Source organism: Tasmannia lanceolata, unplaced genomic scaffold (assembly GCF_043159265.1).
Source record: "Tasmannia lanceolata isolate RefF3 unplaced genomic scaffold, GAP_Taslan_0.1 ptg000044l, whole genome shotgun sequence".
Classification (NCBI taxonomy): domain Eukaryota; kingdom Viridiplantae; phylum Streptophyta; class Magnoliopsida; order Canellales; family Winteraceae; genus Tasmannia; species Tasmannia lanceolata.
Window position 1 is genome coordinate 22,581,438 of NW_027518721.1, and position 24,905 is coordinate 22,606,342.

The 24,905-nt window shown below is 38.6% G+C and overlaps 2 protein-coding genes across 3 annotated transcripts; one reads left to right on the forward strand and one right to left on the reverse strand.

The window, feature by feature from the left end:
- Positions 1-2,334: 2,334 nt before the first annotated feature.
- Positions 2,335-17,095, forward strand: LOC143863517 (65-kDa microtubule-associated protein 6-like). The gene is made up of 12 exons (XM_077374198.1): positions 2,335-2,807; positions 4,181-4,384; positions 12,109-12,369; positions 13,820-14,035; positions 14,110-14,265; positions 14,346-14,505; positions 14,873-15,024; positions 15,642-15,729; positions 15,822-15,895; positions 15,985-16,059; positions 16,146-16,496; positions 16,660-17,095. Exons 1-11 carry the CDS (start codon positions 2,736-2,738, stop codon positions 16,485-16,487), a joined length of 1,800 nt encoding a protein of 599 aa, XP_077230313.1. The 5' UTR covers positions 2,335-2,735; the 3' UTR covers positions 16,488-16,496; positions 16,660-17,095.
- Positions 17,096-17,630: 535 nt separating this feature from the next.
- LOC143863518 (uncharacterized) lies at positions 17,631-23,476 on the reverse strand. Of its 2 annotated transcripts, XM_077374199.1 has the most exons (4): positions 23,295-23,476; positions 23,015-23,050; positions 21,964-22,146; positions 17,631-18,064 (listed from the first exon to the last, which is right to left on the reverse strand). In XM_077374199.1, the coding sequence occupies exons 1-4, from the start codon at positions 23,349-23,351 to the stop codon at positions 17,858-17,860; spliced, it is 483 nt and encodes a 160-aa protein (XP_077230314.1). In that variant the 5' UTR covers positions 23,352-23,476; the 3' UTR covers positions 17,631-17,857. The 2 variants fall into 2 exon arrangements, with proteins under 2 accessions (XP_077230314.1, XP_077230315.1); XM_077374200.1 differs by lacking the exon at positions 23,015-23,050 and having other exon boundaries at positions 17,632-18,064.
- Between the last annotated feature and the right edge of the window lie 1,429 nt (positions 23,477-24,905).

Here is a 24,905-nt window from a genome sequence, read left to right on the forward strand (position 1 = left end):
TACTCTACTCATTCCTCTTAACTGAAAACATTGTCTCCTTTTTCCTTTCTCCATCAATAATAGATTTTCTTGTGGACCATGTCCCCTACTTCCTATTGATCATCTAAAAAGAAAACAAATTGATCCAACGGTGAGGATTATTCGACTCTCCATGATTTTTAAGCATGCTAAATACTGATTATCCATCCAGGTGGTGGTTCATTACTATCGATGTTCAATGGACTTATGCAGGGCTCTAAGTGTAGAGATGATACATACACCAAGCTTCAGTGTATAGCCATGCACACAAGACTATTTGTTGGAAATGGGTTTCAATGATGACTCATCCATTTGAAAAATCACACAAGAAACAATCTAACCATTGCTTGTTCTAGAACAAACCTATTGTTTTTACTGGTATGGATGTTTGTGAGGAATAGAAAATCCCTACTTAGACTCCAAGCTCCAGCCTGGAAGACAGGGAAATACATAGAATATAATCTCTTATACAAAAAAACACAGCTGAGAACTGTGGGCTCTCTGTGAAAAATTTATAGATAAAATGCAGAGACCAGAAGGACATCACATTTTCTTAGAACAGTTGAAAATGTAGTGGGTGGTCCCATTAACCATTCTAAGAAAAGCATTTCTGTCTTTTCTAATTTCTATTGCGTGTGGAAGGTGGAAGATGGAAGAGAAGAAGAGACTGACAAGGACCTGCTTCCTTTCTCTTCATTTGCATCACACTAGGCGTCCAAGTGGGACCCACTCAGTGTAAAATACATAGCCCACAAAATATATAGTCGGGCCCACTATTTTGAAAGATCTAAACCGTTCATTTGTTGGTCTCATGTGTAGATAGGTCTGTGCAATAAAAATTTTCAATTGGATGATACTAAGAAATTTAAAATAAAGAAATGAGTGCGAATATGTAAACAGAGAGTTCATAATTTATTCCTTTTTAATTGAAAAACAGGGGATCTATTAAATAAGCTAACAAAAAAACAACCAAACCAACTAAGAAGGTCAGAAAAGGGATTACAAACAGCTAAGAGGGGAAACTGTATACTTACAGTGAACAAAAAGTAGCCTCTTAAGGAAGGTAGAAATTAAATCAAAGACTTCCAAGTTATCTATTTAGGCCCATGCTCTATCGAGTCTATCCCCCTCACTATTAACCAACCTTCTAACTTACTGAAAAGAAACATTCTAACCCACCACCTGATTCAAAATCTCTTCAATATAGTGGGCAAATCTCCATGGGTGAGAGTTCTTGTTAGTGCGATTGGGTGATGATTGAGATTTAAAATCAACAAGAAGTGATGCTTCAAGGCGCGTAATCGCTTTCCTTAAGACAAATTTTGCCCCCACCAGTAGTGTGCAAAGAGGATCCGTGAGTTGCCCCTAAGATACAATGAAGCCTTGTAGGAATATCCTACAAATGTTTGACGAAGCTTTGCACAAGCGGAATCAAACCCAAAACTCCCTTTAAGAATTACAAGCCTTAGAGAAATTCACTCAAAACTGTTTATGCAGAAAAACAATATTTAGAGCATTATGTTATATAAAACTCAACCTTTAAAAACAGAAGAATAGGGGATTTCAAGAGAAAAAAGATCCAGCAATAACTATATATCAAAAGACAGATTTTCTGCTCTTTTTATAGAGCGATAGATGTTTTTTCAATGTGAAAAGCATTCATTCAAAGTACCCTTTAGATTAGTTTTGTACAATGGCCGTTAGATCACGCATCTTCGTGATATAACTAATTTGGATCATCCATAAAGTGTCCATTGAGTTTGGATGACGGTTGGAAAACAAAAGGACATGAAGAGATTCAAATTTGGAAGTAAAAATATGTGTCTACTTTTCTCCCAAATGATAGATTTTCACGCATCCACGGTCGCCCGCCGATATACTTCTAGGCTTTTTATTTCTTCCGATCCAACCGCAGTCGACCGTACTACCTACGGTCGACAGGCCAAACCTTTTTGGAAATCATATATATTTTCAAATTCCAATATGAGATCGACCGAAACTCCTTTGTTTGAAAATCTGTTTTAATTTCTCTTTTTTATTTTGATAAAACACTTTCAAATATTTTGAATTGCCCCAAAACATTTTGAAAATATCCAACAGTTCCTACCCTCCAATTTTATGACATTTTGAAAATATCCCAATTGGCGATCCATGTGTTTTGGTAACAGCACTGTTATTCTTATGTACAACTTCCTTTTGGTGTGGATAGCTTTTGGATGTGAACCAACTACCAACTAAATAGAAAACAAGAGGTGAGTGCTGTTATCAAATAAGAGACTACTTTTGCCTCGTTGTTTTCACTATTTTTCACTCTCTTCTACTCTCACTCGTTTCAACATCTTTATCAAAACCTTGTCCCTCTCTCTGATCTTTAATGCCGTTTTCCTCCATTTTAAAACCCTAAAACCTCACTCGATTTTTCACCCGCTTTGACAGCATTCCATTTTCTTCGTCAGAAACCCTAAATTTCTTCTTCTTCTTCTTTGGGTTAATTTTCTTGCTTGAAATTTTCAGATCTGATGTCTTCGCTGTTTCCATAAATGTAGCTCGAAATTTTCCTTTTTTTTTTTTGGGCATTCTTTTCCCTCGAGCTTGATTCTGTGTTGGACTTGGATCTAGGTTTTTGGAGCGAGGGTTTGGAAAGAGCTAGGGTTTAGGTTCTCTGTTTTTTCTTTTCTTTAATTTGGCCGCAAAAAAGTTCCCTTTTTTCAGCACAAATGCAGGTGATCGAAAACCCTAGAAGCTTCCTTATGGATACTAGCTGTGGAGCTTTGCTTAGGGAACTCCAGGTCCTTTTCTTCTTTCTTTCTTTTTTCCTTGATTTTTCCCTTTCTTTTGATTGCATACATTTTAATTCTATTTTAGCTGAATCTTGTTCCATTATGCTTGCTTAATGTGGTAATAGATGACTGGTTTGGGGGAAATAGGTTTATGCTTTCTTTAGTTCTTTTTTTATTATTAATTTTTCTTTAGGAATTCATGGGTTTTTTGAGAAATTACAGAAAATAGTCAGTATGGAAGTGCAATTGTTATTTTTCAAAAATAGGTAGTCTGAAAAGATAGAATTTGGGTTTCAAAAAGAAAGAATGGGAAAAAATTATTTACCTTTTAAAATATAAAAAATTGATGGTTTCCTGAAAATGTTGTACTATTATCTTATTTGTTTTTTTTTTTTTTAATTTTAATTTTCCTTGGACTAAATTGATCTGGTTGAATTGTGCAGGTGTTATATTTTTTGTAGACATTTTAATTCTGTTTTAACTGAAATTTGGGTCCATTTTGCTTGCTTAATGTGGTGTTAGATGACAGGTTTGGAAATGTTTTGAACAGAAAAATATTTCTAAAATCTCCTACCTTTTTTACACAACACCAAAAAAAAAAAAAACAACTTAAACGAACCCTATTCAATTTCTATTTGGAGAGTCTTTCAATTTATCATGTTATCCCTCTAAATTGACCAGAATTATATCATTTCCCTCTAAATCGTAGAAAGAATAAAATTTCCAAGAAAAGATTTTCTGCCAGAAATGTTTTTCTTGCAATCCAAACAGGTAAGAATTCATGGCTTGTTGAGAAATTGAAGAAAATAGTCTGTATGGAAGTGAAATTGTTATTTTTTCCAAAAGTAGGTAGTCTGAAAATATATAATTTGGGTTTCAAATTGAAAGAATGGGGAACAAGTATTTACCTTTTTAAAATTTTAAAAATAGTTGATTTTCTGAAAATGTTGTTTTTTTTTTTTTTTTTTTTCCAATAGAGAAGTTTCTCGAAAGAAAGTGATCTGGTTGAAATGTGCAGCTGTTGTATAACAGGTTTCTTATAATGAATTGTTGACTCGAGAAATTTGAGAAAAAATGATGAAATTTGAATTTGTGAGGCTTTAGTCATGATGCATCTTTTTTTTTTTTTATGATTTTCTTCTTGAACAAGTTTAATATGTTTTCATTATTTATTGAAGTGGAATTGTGGCATAGGTTGTTTCTTCATAAGTTCTCTCAAATTGGGGCTTCTACATTCAGCTAAACGTGATTGGGAATTTGTTCTTTCTCCAACGTAATGCATCATGTTTAGTTACATTCTCTCTAAAGAAAGGCTTCAAAAAAATTAAATGAATTGAACTATAATTTTAACTTTGGAACTGTTGCGTTTATTGTTGGCGCAGCATATATGGAACGAGATAGGTGAGACTGAAACAGAAAAGGACCGCATGCTGTTAGAGCTGGAGAAGGAGTGCCTGGAAGTGTACCGGAGGAAGGTTGATGAGGCAAGCAACGCAAAAGCACGTCTTCGTCAGTCTGTTGCAGCCAAAGAAGCTGAGCTTGCAGCACTCACCGCCTCCCTTGGGGAACTTAACCTTCATTCCCAGGTATTCTCTCACTAGACCCGGTCTACTAGGACTGATAAAGATGTATTCAATTGTTTTCCTTTTCTCAGTTGATCGCCTATGCATCAATTGTTTCCCCATTGTCTTCATTGCTTTAAGCCTTTAACACTTCTGCCATCATCAAACATAAAATCTGGGTTTTGTAGTTAGGATGAGTTATTTGTTTTTCAGGGCATTCAAAGTTATTTACATTGTGCATGAGATTGAGAAAGTCGTGCTTTTTTATTGGAAAACAAAGCTGATTCTGTTTATAAGTGAAATCTGAATTATTTGTTTTTGGAAATTTGTAAGTCCTGTCTGATTGGCGGTTGCACTGCTTTGGCCTTTGATACACTGGAATTGCTAGTGATTACTGGTGAAATATGAGATAAATTATGGCCTTCGTCCCATTTTATGTTTTCTTAACTCCCATGGATTTGTGTCACATCATGTTTAGTGTCTAATTAGCTCCCATGGATTTTTACCAGGTCATGCACAGTGTCTTTTATTGAAAAAGAGCCGATTCTGTTTATAAAAAAACCGAAGTATATGTTTTCATAAATTGATGAGTCATATGTGACTGTCTGACTGATGGTTGCACTGCTTTGGGCCTCTGATACACCTGAATTGCTAATGATTACTGGTGAAATATGTGATACATTATGTCCTTCGGTCACATTTGTTATGCGATTTCAAGTTTCTACACTTGTTCACCTGGAAGTATCTTCAGTTATAAATTATGATTTCCGCTACATTTTAGGTGTGCTTAGCTTCGATGGGTTGATGCCTGGTCATACATTGTATCTGTTAAAGTATAAAAGATAAATAACGCCTTTCCCCAACAGCTTAAGCTTTTGAAGAAGTTGGTAAGTTAACATGGTATCAAAGCAAAAAATAAGAGAACCACAAGAAACAATACAAGACAACAAGAAAAACAATACAAGACAACACTCCCCCTCAAGTTGAGGCCGAATGCCTTCAACTTGAAACGAAAAGAAGACTTTCAAGGCACAAAACCCCTTTGAGATATTTTATCAAACACTTGGTGGGTACCTTGGAGAGGAAGACAAAAGACATGAAACACAACAAATATAGATGGTGGAAAACAAAGATAAGGATGAAGGACAAGAAAACAACACTCCATATGGCAACCCTAACGAGAGAAAGAGAGAGAGTAAATACGGCCGAGGAAAATGGATTTGCAGAGAGAGAAATGAAGATATTGAAAATACTGAGAGAGATTTTAGAAGTTTGAAACAAAAACAGAGAAATACGAGAGAGACAGTAGGAGAGAGAGAGAGATCTTAGGGAAGATTTGAGGAGAAACTGTAGGGAGATAAAGAGAGGAAAACGAGATACGAGAGAGATACGAGAGAAAGAGATGATGGTGTGGAGGGAGATAGACTCTTCTTCTTTTCTTCTTGAAGGATTAGCCCATTTCTAACATGGTATCAGAGCCAAAGGTCTCGAGTTCAAACCTCCCGGATAGCAAAATCCACTTGCGATGGTCGGCCCAAAGTGGGACCACATGTGCCACGTGTTTGCCAAGTGGGCCACACGTGCGGGTGAGTGTTAAAGTATAAAAGATAAATAACTCCTTTCTCTAACAGCTTAAGCTTTTTGAGAAGCTGTTAGAGAAGTTGGTAAGTTAACAGTATCTAATTGGGATCAACCTGTTTACAAGTTATATATATATATTTTTTAAAGGTAACAAATTTTATTTGAAATCAGGGGACAAGATGTCCCACAAGTTGAAACAGTACAGAGTGCATGGGCACCAAAATCATACTGAATTACATCGCATTTTCATCCGCAGAAGGGTATACTACCCTTGTCTCCGTTAAGAATACTCCCGTCTTAGCCAAAGCATCTGCGTTTGAGTTTGCAGATTGGTGCTTGTGGTTAAGCAGCGGATTTAAAATCCGAATCAAATCTCTGATTTCTTCTATAATCTGATATAGACGCCATGGACCGCCACATCTCCCTTATGCCCATGCGATGACATTGCTAGAATCGCCCTCATTCATCAGCGGCCCAAGATTGTTCATTGCAAACCACTTTAATCCAAATAGGAGGCCCTTCGCTTCAGCTTCATTTGCGTCGCAAATCCCCGCCGAACTCGCATACGTCATTATGGTTCTACCATCCGGGTCTTTGATTATCCCGCCAAAACCCGCCAATCCCGGATTGCCTAACGAACTACCGTCGAAATTAAGCTTTAGCCATCTGCATGGGGGAGGGGACCACATAGGTTTGATACAAGAATTACTTTTTTTTTCCGACATCACCTGATTCCAGTTTCTAAGGATGATGCTAACCGGATAGGGAAGTCCACCCTTAGCCTTTATCCAAGCAATCAGTGAAAGTTTTACTTCTAACGCGATATGATAGAATCCCTTACTTTTGTTTAGGAAGATTCGGTTGTTCCTCTCCCTCCATAAGTGCCACAATACAGCTATAGGGATTGCCTTCCATAAAGATTGACCCAGACAACCATTAAGACTACCACGCCAATTCAGCACTATATCGCATATGCTTCCTTGGAACACCCAACAGCATCCGAACGATCTCATGATGGCCGTCCACAATCTATAAGCATACGGGCACCAAATAAATAGATGATCGATGCGTTCCTCCGCCTTATTGCATAAGACGCACCTACTCGCCATCTGGATTCCCCTTCTTTTCAATCTTTCACAAGCGTTAATACAACCAGATACCACGGTCCACGCAAATGCAGCAACTCTAGGAGGGATCGTTGTGAGCCATACACGTGCCTTCTTAGATTGATTGTCACTGCCTTCGTTCATCGATTTAAAAAAGGAGCGAACCGAGAATACCCCATCAGCATCAGGGATCCATATCCACACGTCCTCACGGAAAGGAGATAAGTAACATTTTGACAAGGTGCTCAGTAAGCTTTCGAAATGAACGATTTCATCATCTTTTAAATTCCGACGCATTCTGATATCCCAAAATATTTTAGAGGAGCCAGTATCACGCACCACATAATCAGCAATTGCCGCATTTGGATTAACGGCCAATCGGAACAAATTCGGAAATTCCTCCAATAGAAGACACTCCCCACACCATAGATCACACCAGAATCTAACCTTGGTGCCGATACCCACTTTAAATCTGACGTTTCTGTGGAATTGATCCCGCGAAGAGGTGATAGATTTCCAAGCTCTTGATCCCTTCCCCGCCACCGCACTGTTATTTGCATCCTCACTTTTCAAGAACCTTTAATTATTTAATCTAGGGGCACAATATTTTCTTACTGAGTTTGAGATATATCATGTAGTCATGTTTATAGTATTTTTCACTTTTAAATAGTGCTTTAAAACTTGTATGTTGTCGAAAGCTTGATCATGCTCTTTCTGGAGTCAGCTCAGCCTAGTAAAGCCTCGACTCGGCCAAGTAAAGCCTCGACTTGGCCAAGTCAAATGATTTAGTCTTCCATAGGAAAAGAGTAGTGCTGATAAATTCACCCCCTTCTTTATCCATTACCCTCCCTCATTATTCACGAAAACATGAGAAGGGGGCGTGCTTGTTAAACAAAGGTAACAGATTTATCATTTCCCTTTTTCACTTTTAAGGAGCTGCAGCTGTAGACAGGTTTCAGGGATTAGGTTTTGGCCTTCTGCACCTCTATGGAGACAAATGAGCGACCAAATGAGGGGCTATCAAGGAGGGTGATAATGGTGCGTGAAACCAAACCAAACCAAAGCATGTCGAAAGCTTGATCATGCTCTTTCTGGAGTCAGCTCGGCCAAGTAAAGCCTTGACTCGGCCAAGTCAAATGATTTAGTCTTCCATAGGAAAAACGTAGTGCTGATAAATTCACCCCCTTCTTTATCCATTACCCTCCCTCATTATTCACGAAAACATGAGAAGGGGGCGTGCTTGTTAAACAAAGGTAACAGATTTATCATTTCCCTTTTTCACTTTTAAGGAGCTGCAGCTGTAGACAGGTTTCGGGGATTAGGTTTTGGCCTTCTGCACCTCTATGGAGACAAATGAGTGACCAAATGAGGGGCTATCAAGGAGGGTGATAATGGTGCGTGAAACCAAAGCAAGAAAAAAACACGGCGGCCTGAGAAAGATAGGCCGTGATTGTTGATGGACTTTAGCGATTGGTGATGCTATTGACTTTGGATGGGAACGGTGACGAGATTGGGGGATACTGAAGAGAAAGGAATTCGTGAAGAGGTGTTTAAATAAACAAGGTAAGTAACCTGTATTTTTATTCGAAAACCTTCCCCTTTTTTTTTTCATATTTCAAATCTTCTGAAAAACCACCTGTTCATCTGCTGTGATCCCTATGCAGCTGATACTGCATGGGTCTGGGCCATTCAATGGGTTCATGTAGGGAGATGTATTGTGAGTTTGTGATGGCATGAGTAAACTTATGCGAAGTGTGCTCTCTCTAACCTTTCGAGACATTCTTCAGGGTTTGGTTGCATGCGACTATTCTTGTTGCACCCTGTTATCCAGTTTTGTGTGGCGTCCCTAGGAGGCAAACTGTCGACAGGAAGGCTGTCAAAACAATTTTGAGATTGGACCTTTGACTCAAATGAACTCGGCCGGATTTAGACTCCTATAACTCGACAGGCTTCAAACCGTGTCGACATGGCCTAGTTCCAAGCGGGGTTGACGAGTTTTAAAACATCGGTTTTAAAGTATGCTTTTGACAAATAAAATTTCACGTATCTATGAGCATGCCTAATATACCGTTCAAAAAAATGAGCATGCTGAAAATCTTACAGTGGTGAGAATCCTTTTGTCAGACTTGTACCCAAACAAATCGAGAATCCTTTTGTCAGAATTGTACCCAAATAAATCGAGAATCTTTTTGTCTCAATTAATGTCTTACATATTCTTTTGCTTGAAATAGATATAGAAGGCAATATTAGCTCCCATGAGAGTATTGTTGAGAAAGCTTCTTGTTAATATAACCTATAATTATTCCAATACTCTAGCAACACTGCAACGGATCGTAAGCCTTTCCAGCTGCACTCCCTGCCTGCCCCTTTCATGGATGCATAGTTTTAAAACTCTCTCGCGTCATTGTAGGCTCCTCGAGTCGACTCCCTTTTCCATTGGCCGTGTTCCGCATTTTGCCCCTGTGTTTCGTGTTTTGCCCTACAGAGTCAATAAAAACTCCTTTGACTCACCCGACTTATGACCACATCAACCGAGTACTCAGCCACGTCAACCGCATTCTTGGCCGCATTCGTGCCGAGTCGACAAGAATTTTTCTTGGCTGCATTTTGACCCGCATCCACATTTTGAAACACTGCATGGACGATTGCAATTCCCATGTGATTAGTGCGCAACGTATATACTTGGGCATATTACAGGTGGGGAAGATTATGGAGCTGTTTGCTCTATGCTTAATAAAGCAGCAATAGGAAACCCACTCATTAGACGACCCCGACTAGTTTGAGACAAAGGCTTAGTTGAGTTGAGTTGAGGGAACCCACTCAACCCCGAACACAGTTGTGGGTTTCATTCCAACTCATATCTGGAATTGCACGCACAGTTTTCATGGAGGAAATCAGTGGTAAGCGGGATCCTCATTCTCGTTTCCTATCTGTACCTAGTAGCAGAAGTGAGGGAACCTGGAATCTTTCGATTAAGAATATCCCTTTAGAAACCAAACTGCCCCCAAGCATATGACAATAACAATATATGGGATTTGCTAGCGTCGATCGCAGAAGGCGTTTCACGGATGGCCTGTTGCATGTGAGAGCAGCCACACCGGCTCACTTTTCAGCAGATTGTGTCTTAATCCATGATGTGGCTGCTCTCACATGCAACAGGCCATCCGCGAAATGCCTTTTGCGATGGGCGTTAGCAAAACCCACATTATATAACTCTAGCACTCCATGCGCAGATCAACATCTGCTACAAAGTGATTGAAAATTTTCTTAGGGATTTCTGGACCTGGTTGCCCTAGCCATTCTTTAAAGGTAGCTGAATTAGTTGAATGTGTATCAGATAAATCAAGGGTTCACACCAGTGGTTTCTCATTTTGATGAGTTTGAAGCTCCCTCGTGTGTGGATGAAGCCAATTGTTGATGGCATTTGCAACTCTATGCTGAGCTAAATGTTGCACGTGTAAGGTAAGATCGGTGGAGTGCTCTCAAATGTACTAGGGCAACTTACTTTCGCCCATGTCGATGTCAGTGTGCAGAAAATTACAATTCCATTAAGAAATCAACTATGAGATTGATGAACTACCAATATTTGGTGTTAGTTGTTACTCTAACAATCTAGAATCATATTCACATTATAGCCCTTTTTTTCCTTTGAATTGATGAAAAATAATTGCTTGGGAAAAAGCGTACTATGCATGCATTTTTATGGAGGATTTTAGAACTACAATAACCATGCCTTATTCTAGACTAGGATTTAGCTTCTAATTACAAAATTGAAGTATGATCAATTGTATTGGAAAAGAAGCATCATTCAGGATTAAAGACTTAGGAGATAACCTTACAGGATTAGTATGTGATGTTCAATATATGTTATAAAGTCTTAATTCTTAAACAAATGAAGCAATCAATGGCATTCAAGAAAAAAGAGACTAATGAAACAGTCATTTGATCTAATTTAGATATGGTTTTTGACCCTTCAAACCACAGGCTTATCAGAACAAACTTCTAATTTTTATATTTTTATTTTTTGAAAAGGCACCATCATATTACTTAGAAAGAGAGGTACAAGGAGGGAAGAAGTTACCCGTCAAAAACTTGTAACTGGGCTAGGCTAGATTTGGCCCATTTAGTTTTGGGCAAAAGCTCTTTCTGGATCTATATTGATTCCCCTAATTTTACAGAAAGCATCCCTCTCCTACCTTCCGAGGCACTTAACGGATGGCAATTGATGGTTTTGCTAAACTAGGTTAGATTGACATTGCGCCTTCATAGTTATGTAAAGCTAATTCTCTTTTCTGTACAAAACTGCCTACTTAATTGGTCAAAAGTACCAAAGGCACATCTTTCGACATAACATTTTTTACTTTGGTACTTTGTAGTCCTCCACTTCTTCCGAGACCACCTTAGTGGTCATTTGGTGCATGCATATAACATGTTGTTTTTGAAATATTTTAGTTTAGAAACTGTATCTGCTGGGTAAAAAACTCTTTCCAACACAGTGGCTCATACTGGCTCATGCCTATATTTCAGGAGATTGATCATAGCATATCCTCTCATTAATAAATTATTAGCTTGGGATCATTTGCCTGAAACTTAATTGTTAGTTTGGTCCTTATGGAATTTCTCTGACCTTTTCCCATTTAATATTTATTTGTTTGATAAGGAAAAAATAACTGTACAAATAGAGTAATATACTAGTTATTGCAAAATACAAAATATTACCATGGTAAACATATCAGGTGAAAACTAGTTGCCTTTGTTTGGTTTGAATCCAGCCGCTAAAAGGGAAACCTGAAATTTTTGGTGTCCAGTCTTGTGTTATTGGAAATTAGGTTCCTTTTGGTAGCTGATGTTTCTTTATTCCCTTCTTCCAAATCATTTCCAACCCTTTGTTATTAATCTAATGTTAACCTTTTTACCGTTGTGATTGTGGATGCACCACTAGTCTCTTTGGCCCTACAATGTTTATACTTGATTTGAATTTTAAAAGAACATACTCTTTAGAATTATCATGAAATATGAGCCTCAGGTGAGCTCATTGTTCTGTAAATTTTTTGTATTCAGACAGAGAAAAAGCTAGCTTCATTGAAAGAACAACTTGCATCCGTCACCCCACTGTTAGAAGATCTGAGAGTAAAGAAAGAGGAACGCATCAAACAATTTGCAGATATTAAAGCACTTGTTGAAAAGATTAGTGGAGAGATTTCAGGTTATTCACAATTAAACGATGCTATGGCTAATCCCATGACTGTCGATGAACACGACTTGTCATTGAGAAGGCTTGATGAATATCAGACACATCTCCGTGCCCTGCAAAAGGAGAAGGTACGCTAAGTTATGATGCTTTCTGTCAATTTGTTGTTTCTTTTTTGTAGAGAGTTTGTGCAGTCACTGAAACATTTCTACTGGTCCACTCTTTGGCAAAGGAGTTGGCTACATCATTTGCATCTCTTTACACATGAAAAAACTCAACATCCAGATCTTTATAAATGTAAAAATTTCATTTAAGATATGCGTCAATATCCAATGACGATCACCATTACACAGTCCATCAATATTTCTTTTTGTTATTCTTATTATCTTATAAAGTTCCTGTCCCTTGTAATGAGATTTAGCTATATTTTGAAACTTTGCTAGCTTGCATACTAGTTTACATTTGGCTCTTTGGCCATTTGGATTGTAAACTAATTGCCAATTTATAACTGAAATGATAGTTCACCAGTTACCCTAGGGAAGGCATGAAGAGCTGCACACATCACAACTTCTTGTTTTTTTGAAAGATAACAATTTATTTATAGCTATAAAAACAACTTATAACAATGGGGACAAGACCTCCCAATTGTGCAACATTATACAGCTACACTAAAACCCAATAAAGCCCATCGGAAAACATCCCAGCGCAGGAAGACACATGATCAATGGCCTGGAATCATTGACCGCAAACCATTTCGTGTCCCATAGTAGCACCTTTGCTTCCAGATCATTCACATCACACACACCTGCCGGGCCTGAATAAGAGAGAATTTTTCACCTGGTTGAGCCTCGGAAAAGCCCACCTATGCCCGCCATGCCTGGGTTGCCTTTAGAACTGCCATCAAAATTTAATTTTACCCATCCTGGGAAGGAGGTGTCCACTTCAGAGCTACTTCCCTTTTCTCTCCTTTTTCATGCATCCCCACTTTCCAATTCCTAAGAATTTCACCAACATTATAACTTGACGCCTCTTTGCACGTCTTACCACCTTTCAAAACGGAGGACCGCTGAGGAATTAGTGGAAATAAAAGTAGGGGGCATGCGTAAAAGAAAACCAAACACACCTGAACCTCATTGACACAATGTTTTTGAAGGAACATGTGTGTATCCATTGCCCAAGCATAGAGTAGGGGTATTGAAACAACAATGGTGTAATTTGATACCCATACTGAAGTATCTGAGAAGTTATCTCCCAGACGACCTTATGGCCATTTTCCATATCTGAACTATATTACTTTGATAGCATTCTTGATTTCAATTATATTTTTTGTACTTTCAACTTACAAGTCACCACTAAGTGTATTTAGCAACTATGCAAACATAATTAAACAGAAGTGGCTATATGTGTGTCTTGAAAAAAAGTAATTATGAGAAATGAAAACAGTAATTACAATAATATTCTTGAAGTTAATTATGCACAAGTGTGTGGGTGCCTATTTTCACCTAGATGGTTTTATGCATCTTATGCTTTTTTCTTTTTAATTTCGGCTCTGACCCTGACATTGGTCTCCCCTGTTATCAGACTGATCGCCTTCATAAGGTTCTCGAATATGTAAATGAAGTGCATGTCTTATGTGGCGTGCTGGGCCTGGATTTTGGGAAGACTGTGAGTGAAGTGGATCCAAGTTTGCGCGAGGCAGGTCCAGGAAAATCCACTAACATCAGCAATGATACATTGGACGGTCTAGCTCAAGCAATCCTTAAGTTGAAATTAGAAAAGAAAGATCGTGTTCAAAAGGTAAGAGTAAGCATGATTCAAAATTTTTATGTCGTGTGTTATGTGAATAAATAAACTCCTGTTTGGACTTGTAGTTGAAAGATTTTGCGGCATCTCTGTTTGAACTATGGAATTTGATGGATTCACCAAAGGAAGAGAGGAGTCAATTTGGAAGGGTTATCTCTATCGTTGAATTATCAGAGCATGAAATTACGGAATCTGGTGTTCTTTCACTGGAAATGATTGTTCAGGTTCTAAATTTGGCCCCCACTCAACCTTATGTTTATATCTAAACAGTAGTTTCTTAGTTTTCTCTTTGTGTGTTTGACAGACAGCAGCTGAGGTTGAAAGACTGACTAAACAGAAAGCAAGCAGAATGAAAGAACTGGTTCTGAAGAAAAGGTTAGAGTTGGAAGAAATATGTAGAAGGGCACATATTGAACCAGATATGAGCACAGCTCCTGAGAAGGCTAATGCATTGATAGATTCTGGTATTAATTTTATCTTCAATGCAGCCGCAATATGTATCTAGTCTTGCAGTACCATCCGAGGATTTAAATGTTGGTCTCGGTGTCGGTTTCATGTAAAATTCTGAAAAAACAGTTCCGGTATTTTATGAAATTTTGGAAATTTCAGTAATTTCGGCAATTTCAGTATTTTACGAAATTTTGAAATCTTAAAATTTCGGTGGAAATTTTGGCGAAATTTCAGATTTCGGTGCCTGTACAAAACCGACCGATTTAATGTACTTTCAGTGTCGGTTTGGACCGAAACCGAAATATTTAGGCCGAAATTTTGGATTTCGGCTGAAATTTAAGACCATGGTGCCATTGATCATCATGCTATCTTCTTGTTCAGGTATTGTGGATCCTTCTGAACTCCTGGCCAACATTGAAGCACAGGTAGTGAAAGCAAAGGAAGAATCTACAAGCAGGAAAGAAATTATGGAGAGAATTGACAAATGGGTTGCTGCTTGTGAAGAGGAAAGTTGGCTTGAAGACTATAACCAAGTAAGCAGTTTTTATTGTGAAAAACCCCTCTAAAATAGCGATCTGCAATTTCAATGGCGAACCAAAACAAAGCAGGCAAACACAAGCAATCACACAAAGACACTTAAGATTTTTCGTGGTTCGGCAAAGCCTGCATCCACGGTAGAGGCAACGAGAAAAGCCACTATAAGAACAAGAGATTACAAGAGAAGATCAATATCTCACAACCCAACCCACAAGAAACCCAAGTACACCCTTTTTCCCCCTTTTGAGGTCTCAACCCTCTTCTCAAAGACAAGACAACGAAAATAAGCCTTAAAATCCCTTCATATAAAATGGGCCATAATCGGGCCGGGCCAAACGGCAATAAACGGGCCTAATCCGGGTCACACTATTTCGGACCCCAACCAGGTTGAATTCAAGACACCCAACTCAACAGTTATCTATGAAGATTCCATACCATTTGTGTTATTGGGGTTACAGAAAAGTTGTAGGGAAGATGCATGCTTTCTTTTGTTCATAGTTTTTGTGCAATTTTATGTAAAAATGGAATTATATCATGTTTTATTTGGAACTCATTGCTTTTATGGGCCCCGGTTTCTGAGCATGATCTGAAGGTAACACTTGCTGAGATGCAGGACGAGAACCGCTACAGTGCAGGAAGAGGTGCCCATATAAACCTCAAACGTGCTGAACGGGCTCGAGTGGCAGTAAACAAGATACCTGGTAGTTTATTTTATGAAGGCACTATCCACAAATTGGGTGTCCATTATTACTTTTTTGGGTTCTTGTTAGCTGACTTCGAACTTTATATCCAGGTATTGTAGACAATCTGATGAACAAGGTATTTGCTTGGGAAGAAGAAAGAAATATGCCATTTCTATATGATGGGGTTAGTGGGGAATTTGGTACATCTCAGAGATATCTGGTGGTTGTTTTTATTTTATTTTTTCTGAAACAATGTGCAATTTCTATTTGCAGGTGCGTCTAGTGGCGATTTTGGAGGAGTATAAACTTGCAAGACAAAAGAAAGAGGAGGAGAAGAAACGATTCAAGGTATTTGTTGGTTTAAAAGTCACACTTCTCCATCTATTTCCCTATCAGACAAAAATTATTTTCTTTATTTTCCTTTTCTTTGGCAGGATCAAAAGAAGTTACAAGATCTGCTCCTTACTGAGAAGGAGGCCATGTATGGATCTAAGCCAAGCCCTAAAAGGAGTAACAGTTTTAACAAGGCAAACGGGTTACGTGGAAATGGAAATGGATCCATGACTCCCACGACTCGACGACTCTCCGTTGGATGTGCCACACCTGAGCTTATGACACCACGTTCTCACTCTGGACGCCAAAATGGATACTTCAAGGAATTGAGAAGATTGTCAACTGCACCACTGAATTTCGTGGCCCTATCGAAAGAGGATACCATCTCATATGCATCTGTCTACAGTTCTGAACAAGGATCTCCACCTCGATCTCAAATCTGAGCCTATAAGGTACTGGTACTCGACTACTTGTCCGTTTCTTTTTTTCCTGTCTTTCTATGTCCATATCTTTTTTATTTCCATCGCCATACATTGGAATCACTAATCTACAGGTTCCAACTGTACAAATCTATGCCTCTAGACATTAAACTTTATGGTTTTCCTATTTCTGCAGGAAGAAAAAACTTCAGTGACTGTAAATTGGATTGACGCAGAAACCTTGTGAATAAGAATGTACACTAGTGTTTGAAGATGTGCCCGGACGCCTGCTAATTGACATTGAAGAGCTTTAATCTGGGTGTTATCTGCGTGAGGATTGAGGAGTTTGCTAGCATTGGCCACACAGGTGACTTATGGTTGAAATCTGGTTAACATTTATAATTTTTTTTTTTTTTTGCTTTTAGTAGAAATAGGGGCTAAGGTGAAAGTGTTGACAGGCTTCTCTTATTAGACTCTTTGAAATGCGCTTGCTCTGTTTGGTCTTACATGTGTACATATTTCATGGTACCTGGGTAGTGGTATTGTAGGTATTTTGAACATAGTTGCAGATTGTAAACTTTTGTTGTATTGCCTGAATTCTTAATCTCCAAGCCGATGTGGGTTTTCTGCTATCTGCATGTAGGATCATTCTTATGTATCAGGGGCCCCATATATCTGGGTTGTCTGATGCTTGTGTACACAATTTGATTGTAGAATGAGCCTTTATGGGCCTCTCAGGAGCTCAGAGGAATGTAGTAGTTGAATGGTGGGAGAAAATTGTTCCCCACCATGCAGTGCACTTTCACTTGCAGGTCATGTCTGTTTCAAAACTCAGAGTTGGACATTAGACGAGAACTCGACCGATAAAAGGGTCGAGTTGGATTGGTCAACGATAGACGCTGTCAAATTTTTTGGAAAGTCAAGGAGTTTTAATTGACTTGGTAGGGCGAAACCTGTGCAAGATGAAAACTTTTTTTTTGGTAGGTAAGCTGGGATTGAACTTCCGACCTCAAGATTAAAGAACAAAGACTTGATCAGTTGAGCTAAAGGCTTTTCAATACAAAAAAAATGCAGCATGGTCTTGGGTTTTGAGTGACTTCTCAGCATCACTGCCTGTGGGGTGCTGTGCCAAAGGAAACAGGAAGTTTGCGAAAGGAAACTAAAAGAGTCACAAAATTAGGGTAGTGGTACTTAGATATAATGTGCAATAACTTTGTTCATGAGCCAGTATGATTTCAAGATGCTTTACCAAATATGAATCCCCAAATCTGGAACTACAAGCCTTTGAAAAAAGTGGGTGTATCTGATTCTCCAGTACTACAGTTTCATGCAAAAAAACTATCTCTTCCCTCAACAGAAAACAAAAAAAAAAAGATCTTGGTTCCCTGTTCTTGTCAGGATTCAAAGGCGTCATATTCAAGAACTTGGAAGATTTTGTTTTGAGGAACCCTAAATGAGGGAGAGACAGATTGGTTGCTAGAAAGGGCATGATGCCTCTTCTGAACTGCATCTACCGGAGGCTGTGCGGCCGCCACAACCATCCCTTCTTCGATTGCTGCTGATAACTCTGCCCTCTTCCTCAAGCTTTCCACAGTCCATTCCTTCACACATAAGAAATTTACTTTCTTTTATATTCAGAAGTGAATTGCAACTAAAATATTTGTAACATAACTAACTTGCAGGCATGGCAAAACACAGATTACAAATTAATTTTGATCTGTCAATTATTAAAAGATAAGGTTAAATGGTTTAACAGAATGATGTTCAAGGGGGCTATGCCTCTCATCAAAACAAAAGGTTTAGAACAGTTTAACCAGACACCTCAAATGTTTTTGTTTTTGAAAGGTTAACTTTTATTTATTAGGAAAAAAAGCCCAGAAACAAAGGAGGGGGCAAGATGTACCACACAGACACCTCAAATGTTTCAAATTCAAATACTTAAAACAAAAGTTTAATTATCATCACCCAGTAGTAGTATCCTACAACAGAGTAAGTTTTGCCCAATTAGAGATCAGTGTTTCCTTATCATGCAATACCCTTTGCACTAAAAGTTGGCCTGCTATGAAGGTCTGTCTGTGAGAAGCAACACTTGGCACCAGAATCATGGATTGGGCTGTTTCAATCTGCTGAAAACTTAGTCATTCTATGATCAATACTAATAAGCTTTCAGTTTTATGTGTTTGGAATAGCTATTATTTGAATTACAATAATTCTCTTGAAGACAAACGATATTTTAGATTTATGCAAAGATTTCTAACAGTAAAATCAGCAAACTTGAGAGAAAAATGACCCATATCCGAAGTAACACGGGCGTTGATAGGGCTGAGTTGACTCGCTCCGTAGAAGAAGACAGTCGTAGAAACCAAAGGTATATGGGGAATTGCACAAGAAGCAACCCCACACTTCCAGTAGGAGAACTTTTTCACACTGTCTCTGAGAATGATGTAACATGAAAATAATTCTGGGAAGACAAAACAAGTCTGCGACCAAGGTCGCAGATCAGATTGAATCAAGGTATTAGGTTGATGGCAAGAAGAAAGAGCAGAGAAAACCTGGAAAGGAGGATTATCACCAATGAAGCACAGATACGGGTATGGGGTGCGGATACGTGATTTTTAAAACAAATAGGATACGGGTACGTTGAATATAATATATTTTTATATTTTATTATATATTTATAAAAATTAAAAAATTAAATATTTTGTTAAAGAATTCAAACAATTTAATTGGAGAACAATCAAATAACAATAACATCACCAAAATGTAGTATTACTTCACCAAAATCTAATATTACTTCTAAGTTAGGTATTTAATTAAGGGATATATATATATATATATATATATATATATATATATATATATATATATATATATATAGAGAGAGAGAGAGAGAGAGAGAGAGAGAGAGAGAGAAAACGGTTCCTACAGCTTAAAATACAGTGGGGGCCACATTATTTGGGTGATCCAAACCATTCATTTTTAAGGCCCTCACATAGATAGGGTGTCCACAAAAAATCAGATCCATAGGATCAACCTAACCATTCGAATTGTGGAGGCAAAAAATGGACTAATTTGTGAAGGTTTAAAGACATCCATTTAACCTCTACAAATCCTAGGGTTGGGATGATCCTATGGATCTGATTTTTTGTAGACACCCTATCTATGTGAGGGCCTTTAAAATGGATGGCTTGGATCACCCAAACAATGTGGGCCCCCATTGTATTTTAAGCTAGTGTGTAGAGAACTCTCTACACATATGTGTAGGAACCGTTTAGAATGGTTTGGATCACCCAAATAATGTGGCCCCCACTGTATTTTAAGCTAGTGTGTAGATAACTTATCTACACATATTGTTTGGATCACCCAAACAATGTAGGAACCGTTTTCTCTCTCTCTCTCTCTCTCTCTCTCTATATATATATATATATATATATATATATATGAGATAAGTGTTCCTACACGGCCGTGTAGATAAGCTTATCTACTCCTCCCTTTTAAAAGTACAGTGGGCCCACACATTGTGGATGATCCAAAGCATTCATTTGATAGGTCTTATCATAGATAGGGTGTGCCCAAAAAATCAGCACCAAAGGGTCATCCTAGCCCTTCGTTTTGTTGGGCCTTGTACAAACAGAATGGACGCATCTTACGCATCTTACACAGTGCGTCCATTCTGTTTGTACAAGGCCCAACAAAACGAAGGGCTAGGATGACCCTTTGGTGCTGATTTTTTGGGCACACCCTATCTATGATAAGACCTATCAAATGAATGCTTTGGATCATCCACAATGAGTGGGCCCACTGTACTTTTTAAGGGAGGAGTAGATAAGCTTATCTACACGGCCGTGTAGGAACACTTATCTCATATGTATATTATTTTGATATATTCACCCCCTTTTTGTTAATTGGGACAGCCCCTCTATTTTAAATCAGTAATTTTGGATTTAATTCGAACTGGGTGCGCACCCAAGCGCACCCGATACGTACCCAAACCCCCAAACTGGATTTTAGTTTTGTTTGATGTTTGGGTGCGTATCCGGTACGCACCCAAAGAGTACCCAAGAGCACCCGCACCCGATATGCACTCGACACAGGTGCATGGGCCTCCGGAGAGTACCCGTGCTTCTTAGATTATCACTCACCCATATATTATGAAGGGAGAGATTCAGATCACAAGTCCATCTCTTGGAATTGGTTTTGATGTAAGTAGGGGATGAAGCTCCTCTTGATACAAACCAAATGTACTTAAGATGGTACGCGGAGCATAAACTGAGCCCCTTATCATCGAAGGAGATTAGTCAAATGCTTTGGCTTGGGCGTCAAATAAGAGTAGGGGTCCTTGGAAGCATGATAGTACTATTGCAGAGATAAGAGACTTGGTGCGGTTCATTGGCCCTCAAATCCAACAAGTGAAAAGATCTGCCAATGAGAAGGCTGATGTTTTAGCAAAGAATGGAGTGGCAAAGGTTAGTGTGGAGGTCGTCGCCTCCCTCAACTAGGTGTCGGATAACCTGATTGTATTCTACGCTTTTGATTGTCTCTCTTGCCTCATTACTTGTATGCCTAAAGTCATACTCTTTGGGGACAGCTTGTCCCCTCATTACTTGATCATTAGGGCATGACCCTAATGATCAAAGTAGCTGCCTCTTCTAGCGGGTCTTTAAAATTTCAGTTCCTGATTTCTAGTGGTTGCTCACTAGGATTCTCAAAAATGTGAAGTTCTGGTGATAATGACGATCTTGTTTTCTAGATAAGAGCACTTGCAATCTTTGTGATTGAAACTAGATGATAAAAACATATATGTTTGAGGCTTTTCTTTACTTGCTGCAATTGCATTGTTTTCTTCACATGTTGGAAGTGTGGTATACAAAACAAGCAAAGAAAAAGAAAAGAAAAAGAGCATTGCCTACCCAAAAATTCTCTGAAACCTTCATGTGGATCACATACTGGACCCATCACCTTCAAGGTCACTATTCTTTCACTCTCTATTATTTTTAAAGCCGAAGCTTTTATTTACCCTTGTTGCCACGCCATTTTAGTATGCAATCAACACTACATCACAGCTTCATGCTTGGAGTGACACTTATAGATGAATGTAAAATGAATTACAGAATGACAGTTTTATATCATTTGCAAATAGAGCTGCGCATAGTGGAGTAATGGATAGTGTAAAGATCGATCCCTTTAAGGGGGAAAAAAGAATCCTATTTGTTGCAAATTATGATGCAAAGAAAGGTTATCCACCATTTGCTCTACAGTGGTTCAGATTTCCCAACCATCATGAAGAAAATTACAGAGGCAGACAATGGTAATTTTAACTCCTACGATTCCAGGCTGTACACCCCAGTGAAACCATTTTTTTATCAGGTTTTTCTCTGCTCTCTCAGTGACTTTTTTCAGGTATTGATAGCGATGAATGCGGATAAACAAATGCAGGAAACAGATAAACAAACAACATTAATGGTGGAATGAGAAGCAAAGAGAGGGAATTGAAGCTTACATTTAGAACAGAAGAGTTGGGCATTGGGCATTTCACAGGGCGGTCTTCGTCAAGAGGCTCGAGTAGGTGCTCTATCGGCTTAAATTCATCATCTAATTCCACACCATGATCACACCCATCTGTTCCACTGGGAACTGTGTCTCCAACTTCGTCACTCCTCGGGCTCTGGCTTTCCTTTATATCCTAATGAAATAACACAAACCCAACAAACACTCAAGAAAAAGAAACAAATACCACAAACCCAAAATCAAGGAACCAACCTGTTACGTGCCTAATCGGACGTAACACAAATAAGCAGAGAAACAACAAAGAAAAAGAGGCAACCAAACCTCTCTCATGAGATATAAATTTCTGTTTTGGTTGCAAATTCTCTACATTTTCATTAGGGAATTGATATCAGCACAACCACAATTTGATATTTTCGCTAACCCATGTTATCTTTTATTATTTAAAGAGCTGTCAAGTGGTTATTACATTTCTCAAAAAGCTCTCACGAGCCAATTAAAGAAGAAAAGACAGCTGGGTGGGTCTGTGCAAATATAACAACATGGTTGTGCTAATAACATTTCTCTTTCGTTTAGGAGGAATGATAGAATGGAGGGTGCCCTTGCAAAAACAAGCTACAAGGGCGCCCCCATTGGTCCATCTCTACTAAGTGGGCACAAAAAATCATGAAATGGAGTAGTAAATGCACTTCGTTGATTTTCTGTGGCCACTTAATAAAGATGGACCAATGGGGGTGCCTTTGTAGCTTGTTTTTGCAAGGGCGCCCTTCATTCTCTCATTCCTCTTCATTACGAAACAACTCCTTGAATACAAACACAAAGGTGTGACACATCACCAACCCATTTAACCACTTACATGACACATAATAAGTAACTAACACCCACAAATTTAAAATACTAGACCCTACTATAACTACTTTGTAACTATATCATATACACCATAACGTGTATGTATCACCTACAAAACAAAATTCTTGCTGAAATTTCCCAGCCAAAAGGTCACCAAGAAAGAAATAACTGAGGTGGGAAATAAAGGAAGCCCTTACTATATCTCCACATGAAAAGCCCATGGAAACGGTCATCTGCTTACGCGAGAAACACGTACAAAATCAAGAGGTTAGCTTCATCAAAAACCCCAAAAGAAAAAGAAGAAAAGGAGTGAGGAGGATTTGGGGAAGAACAAACAAACACCTGGTGTCTTTTCATTTTGAAAGACGGGGGAGGGGTGATGCAGGCGGACGAAAACTACCAAGAACGTATGACATGAAAACAAAGCCAAATGAAATAAGGAACAAAGCTAAAAAAGAAGGGCATGAAAAGAAGTACCATTGGGAAGTAGTCTGATCGCCTGTAGCTTGTAAAACGAGAAAAAATTCCTACCATCTCTCTCAATCACTCACTCAATACGTCTTTCTCTTTTTCCCTTGGCAAAAAGATTAGTAGTAGAGAGAAAATCATTGAAACTTTTTTTTTTGGTAGCTTTGTAAATATAGCCGTTTGAGTTGGAAGAGATTGATATGCTATGTTCAAAAAGAGTTGTTGCTTTGGATGTATTAACGGGTACTTTCTACCTAATACGCAATAATCTGTTTAGTGTCCTCTTTCTAGCCAACAAAAGACAGGTCCATTTTCAAAGACAAGGAACTTAGCGGTATGAAAGAGAAAAATGAGAAAAGGACATGTATTCCCTTTCTCACCCCTACTCTGGTTTTACATTTGATGAGTTGTTCAATTTTATTTTATTTTATTTCTAATGCAAGCAAGATTTGCACAAAAGCCAAGATGGCTTAGGGGTTTTGCTTTGCATTTGGGTACCACGTCCAAAATCCATTGTTTGGTTGCCAATGTTTGAAATCACAGCCAGGCATGTCTTTTGGTTAATCATTGCTTGTATGTGAATGTGTTCCCCTTGTCTCCTCCCAATAAAATATCTGCCAAAAACCACAAAAGGGTGGTTTTTTGCTTGGATTTCTAGGGAACGATGCTTCTCTCTCTCTCTATTGATAATGACACTCACTACCACTACTCTACGAGCTTGACAACCAATCACAGCTTTACCATTGTTCTACGAGGCAAGTTCCAGGTAAATCCAACGCTTGTCTCCATCCTGTTGACTACTTACAACACTACTCTACGAGGTAAATCCCTCCAACCAAGCAGAGAACGAACCCTTGGATCGGCTGGCATCTGATGATCTGAGGCAAAACTAAGGCGTTCAATATTAGCCATCTATCCAAAATTGGATTATAATACATGGCCAATGTTCATTAGGTTTATAGAGATTTTATATGATACACAGGCGTGTATTTCAGGATAAATACACAAAAAAGTAAAGTGAGACCCAACTATTTAGATGATCTAATTGGTTCATTTGTTAGTTTCATGCCTCAAAGATCTACTCCATGGGGTTAGAACCATCCTATGGGGAAGATTTTTGGGCCACGAACAATCAATCTACATTAGGGACCAACAATTGAACGGGTTAGATGATCTAAAGGTGGCCACAGGATGAGTACCTTGACTGAATGGTTGAGATCATTCCACAAGATGAGTACCTTGACTGAATGGTCATCTTAAACTCAGCTTTGATGGGTCTAGCTTTGGCAATCTGGGTCCAGCTGGGATAGGCGGGGTTCTTAGACATGAACTTGGTGTTGTTGCTTAGGCTTATGCGGGTCCGATCCGCAATTTAGAGATGAACTTGGTGTTGTTGCTTGGGCTTATGCGGGTCCGATCGGGATTGCGGATGCATCGGAAGCCGAGGTTAGAGCCGTCCATCAAGGAATAAAATTTCTTGCAATCAAGGGTGATGACAAAGTGATTATTGAAGGAGACTCTTCAAATGTTATAAGATGGCTCCAAGGTCTTAAAAAAAACCCTTGGAGATTCGATAGATTTTTTGATGAGATGGATGACTGTTCTAAGTCGTTATCTCTA

Excerpts from the sequence above, each read along its gene's own strand:
- LOC143863517 (XM_077374198.1), top strand. The coding sequence starts at position 2,736 with ATGCAGGTGATCGAAAACCCTAGAAGCTTCCTTATGGATACTAGCTGT. Across the intron at positions 4,385-12,108 it reads AACTTAACCTTCATTCCCAG|ACAGAGAAAAAGCTAGCTTC; the intron begins GTATTCTCTCAC and ends TTTTGTATTCAG. Across the intron at positions 14,506-14,872 it reads TAATGCATTGATAGATTCTG|GTATTGTGGATCCTTCTGAA; the intron begins GTATTAATTTTA and ends CTTCTTGTTCAG.
- LOC143863518 (XM_077374199.1), bottom strand. The coding sequence starts at position 23,351 with ATGGTAGGAATTTTTTCTCGTTTTACAAGCTACAGGCGATCAGACTAC. Across the intron at positions 22,147-23,014 it reads GCTTTTCATGTGGAGATATA|GATATAAAGGAAAGCCAGAG; the intron begins GTAAGGGCTTCC and ends TTATTTCATTAG. Across the intron at positions 18,065-21,963 it reads CCAACTCTTCTGTTCTAAAT|GAATGGACTGTGGAAAGCTT; the intron begins GTAAGCTTCAAT and ends TTATGTGTGAAG.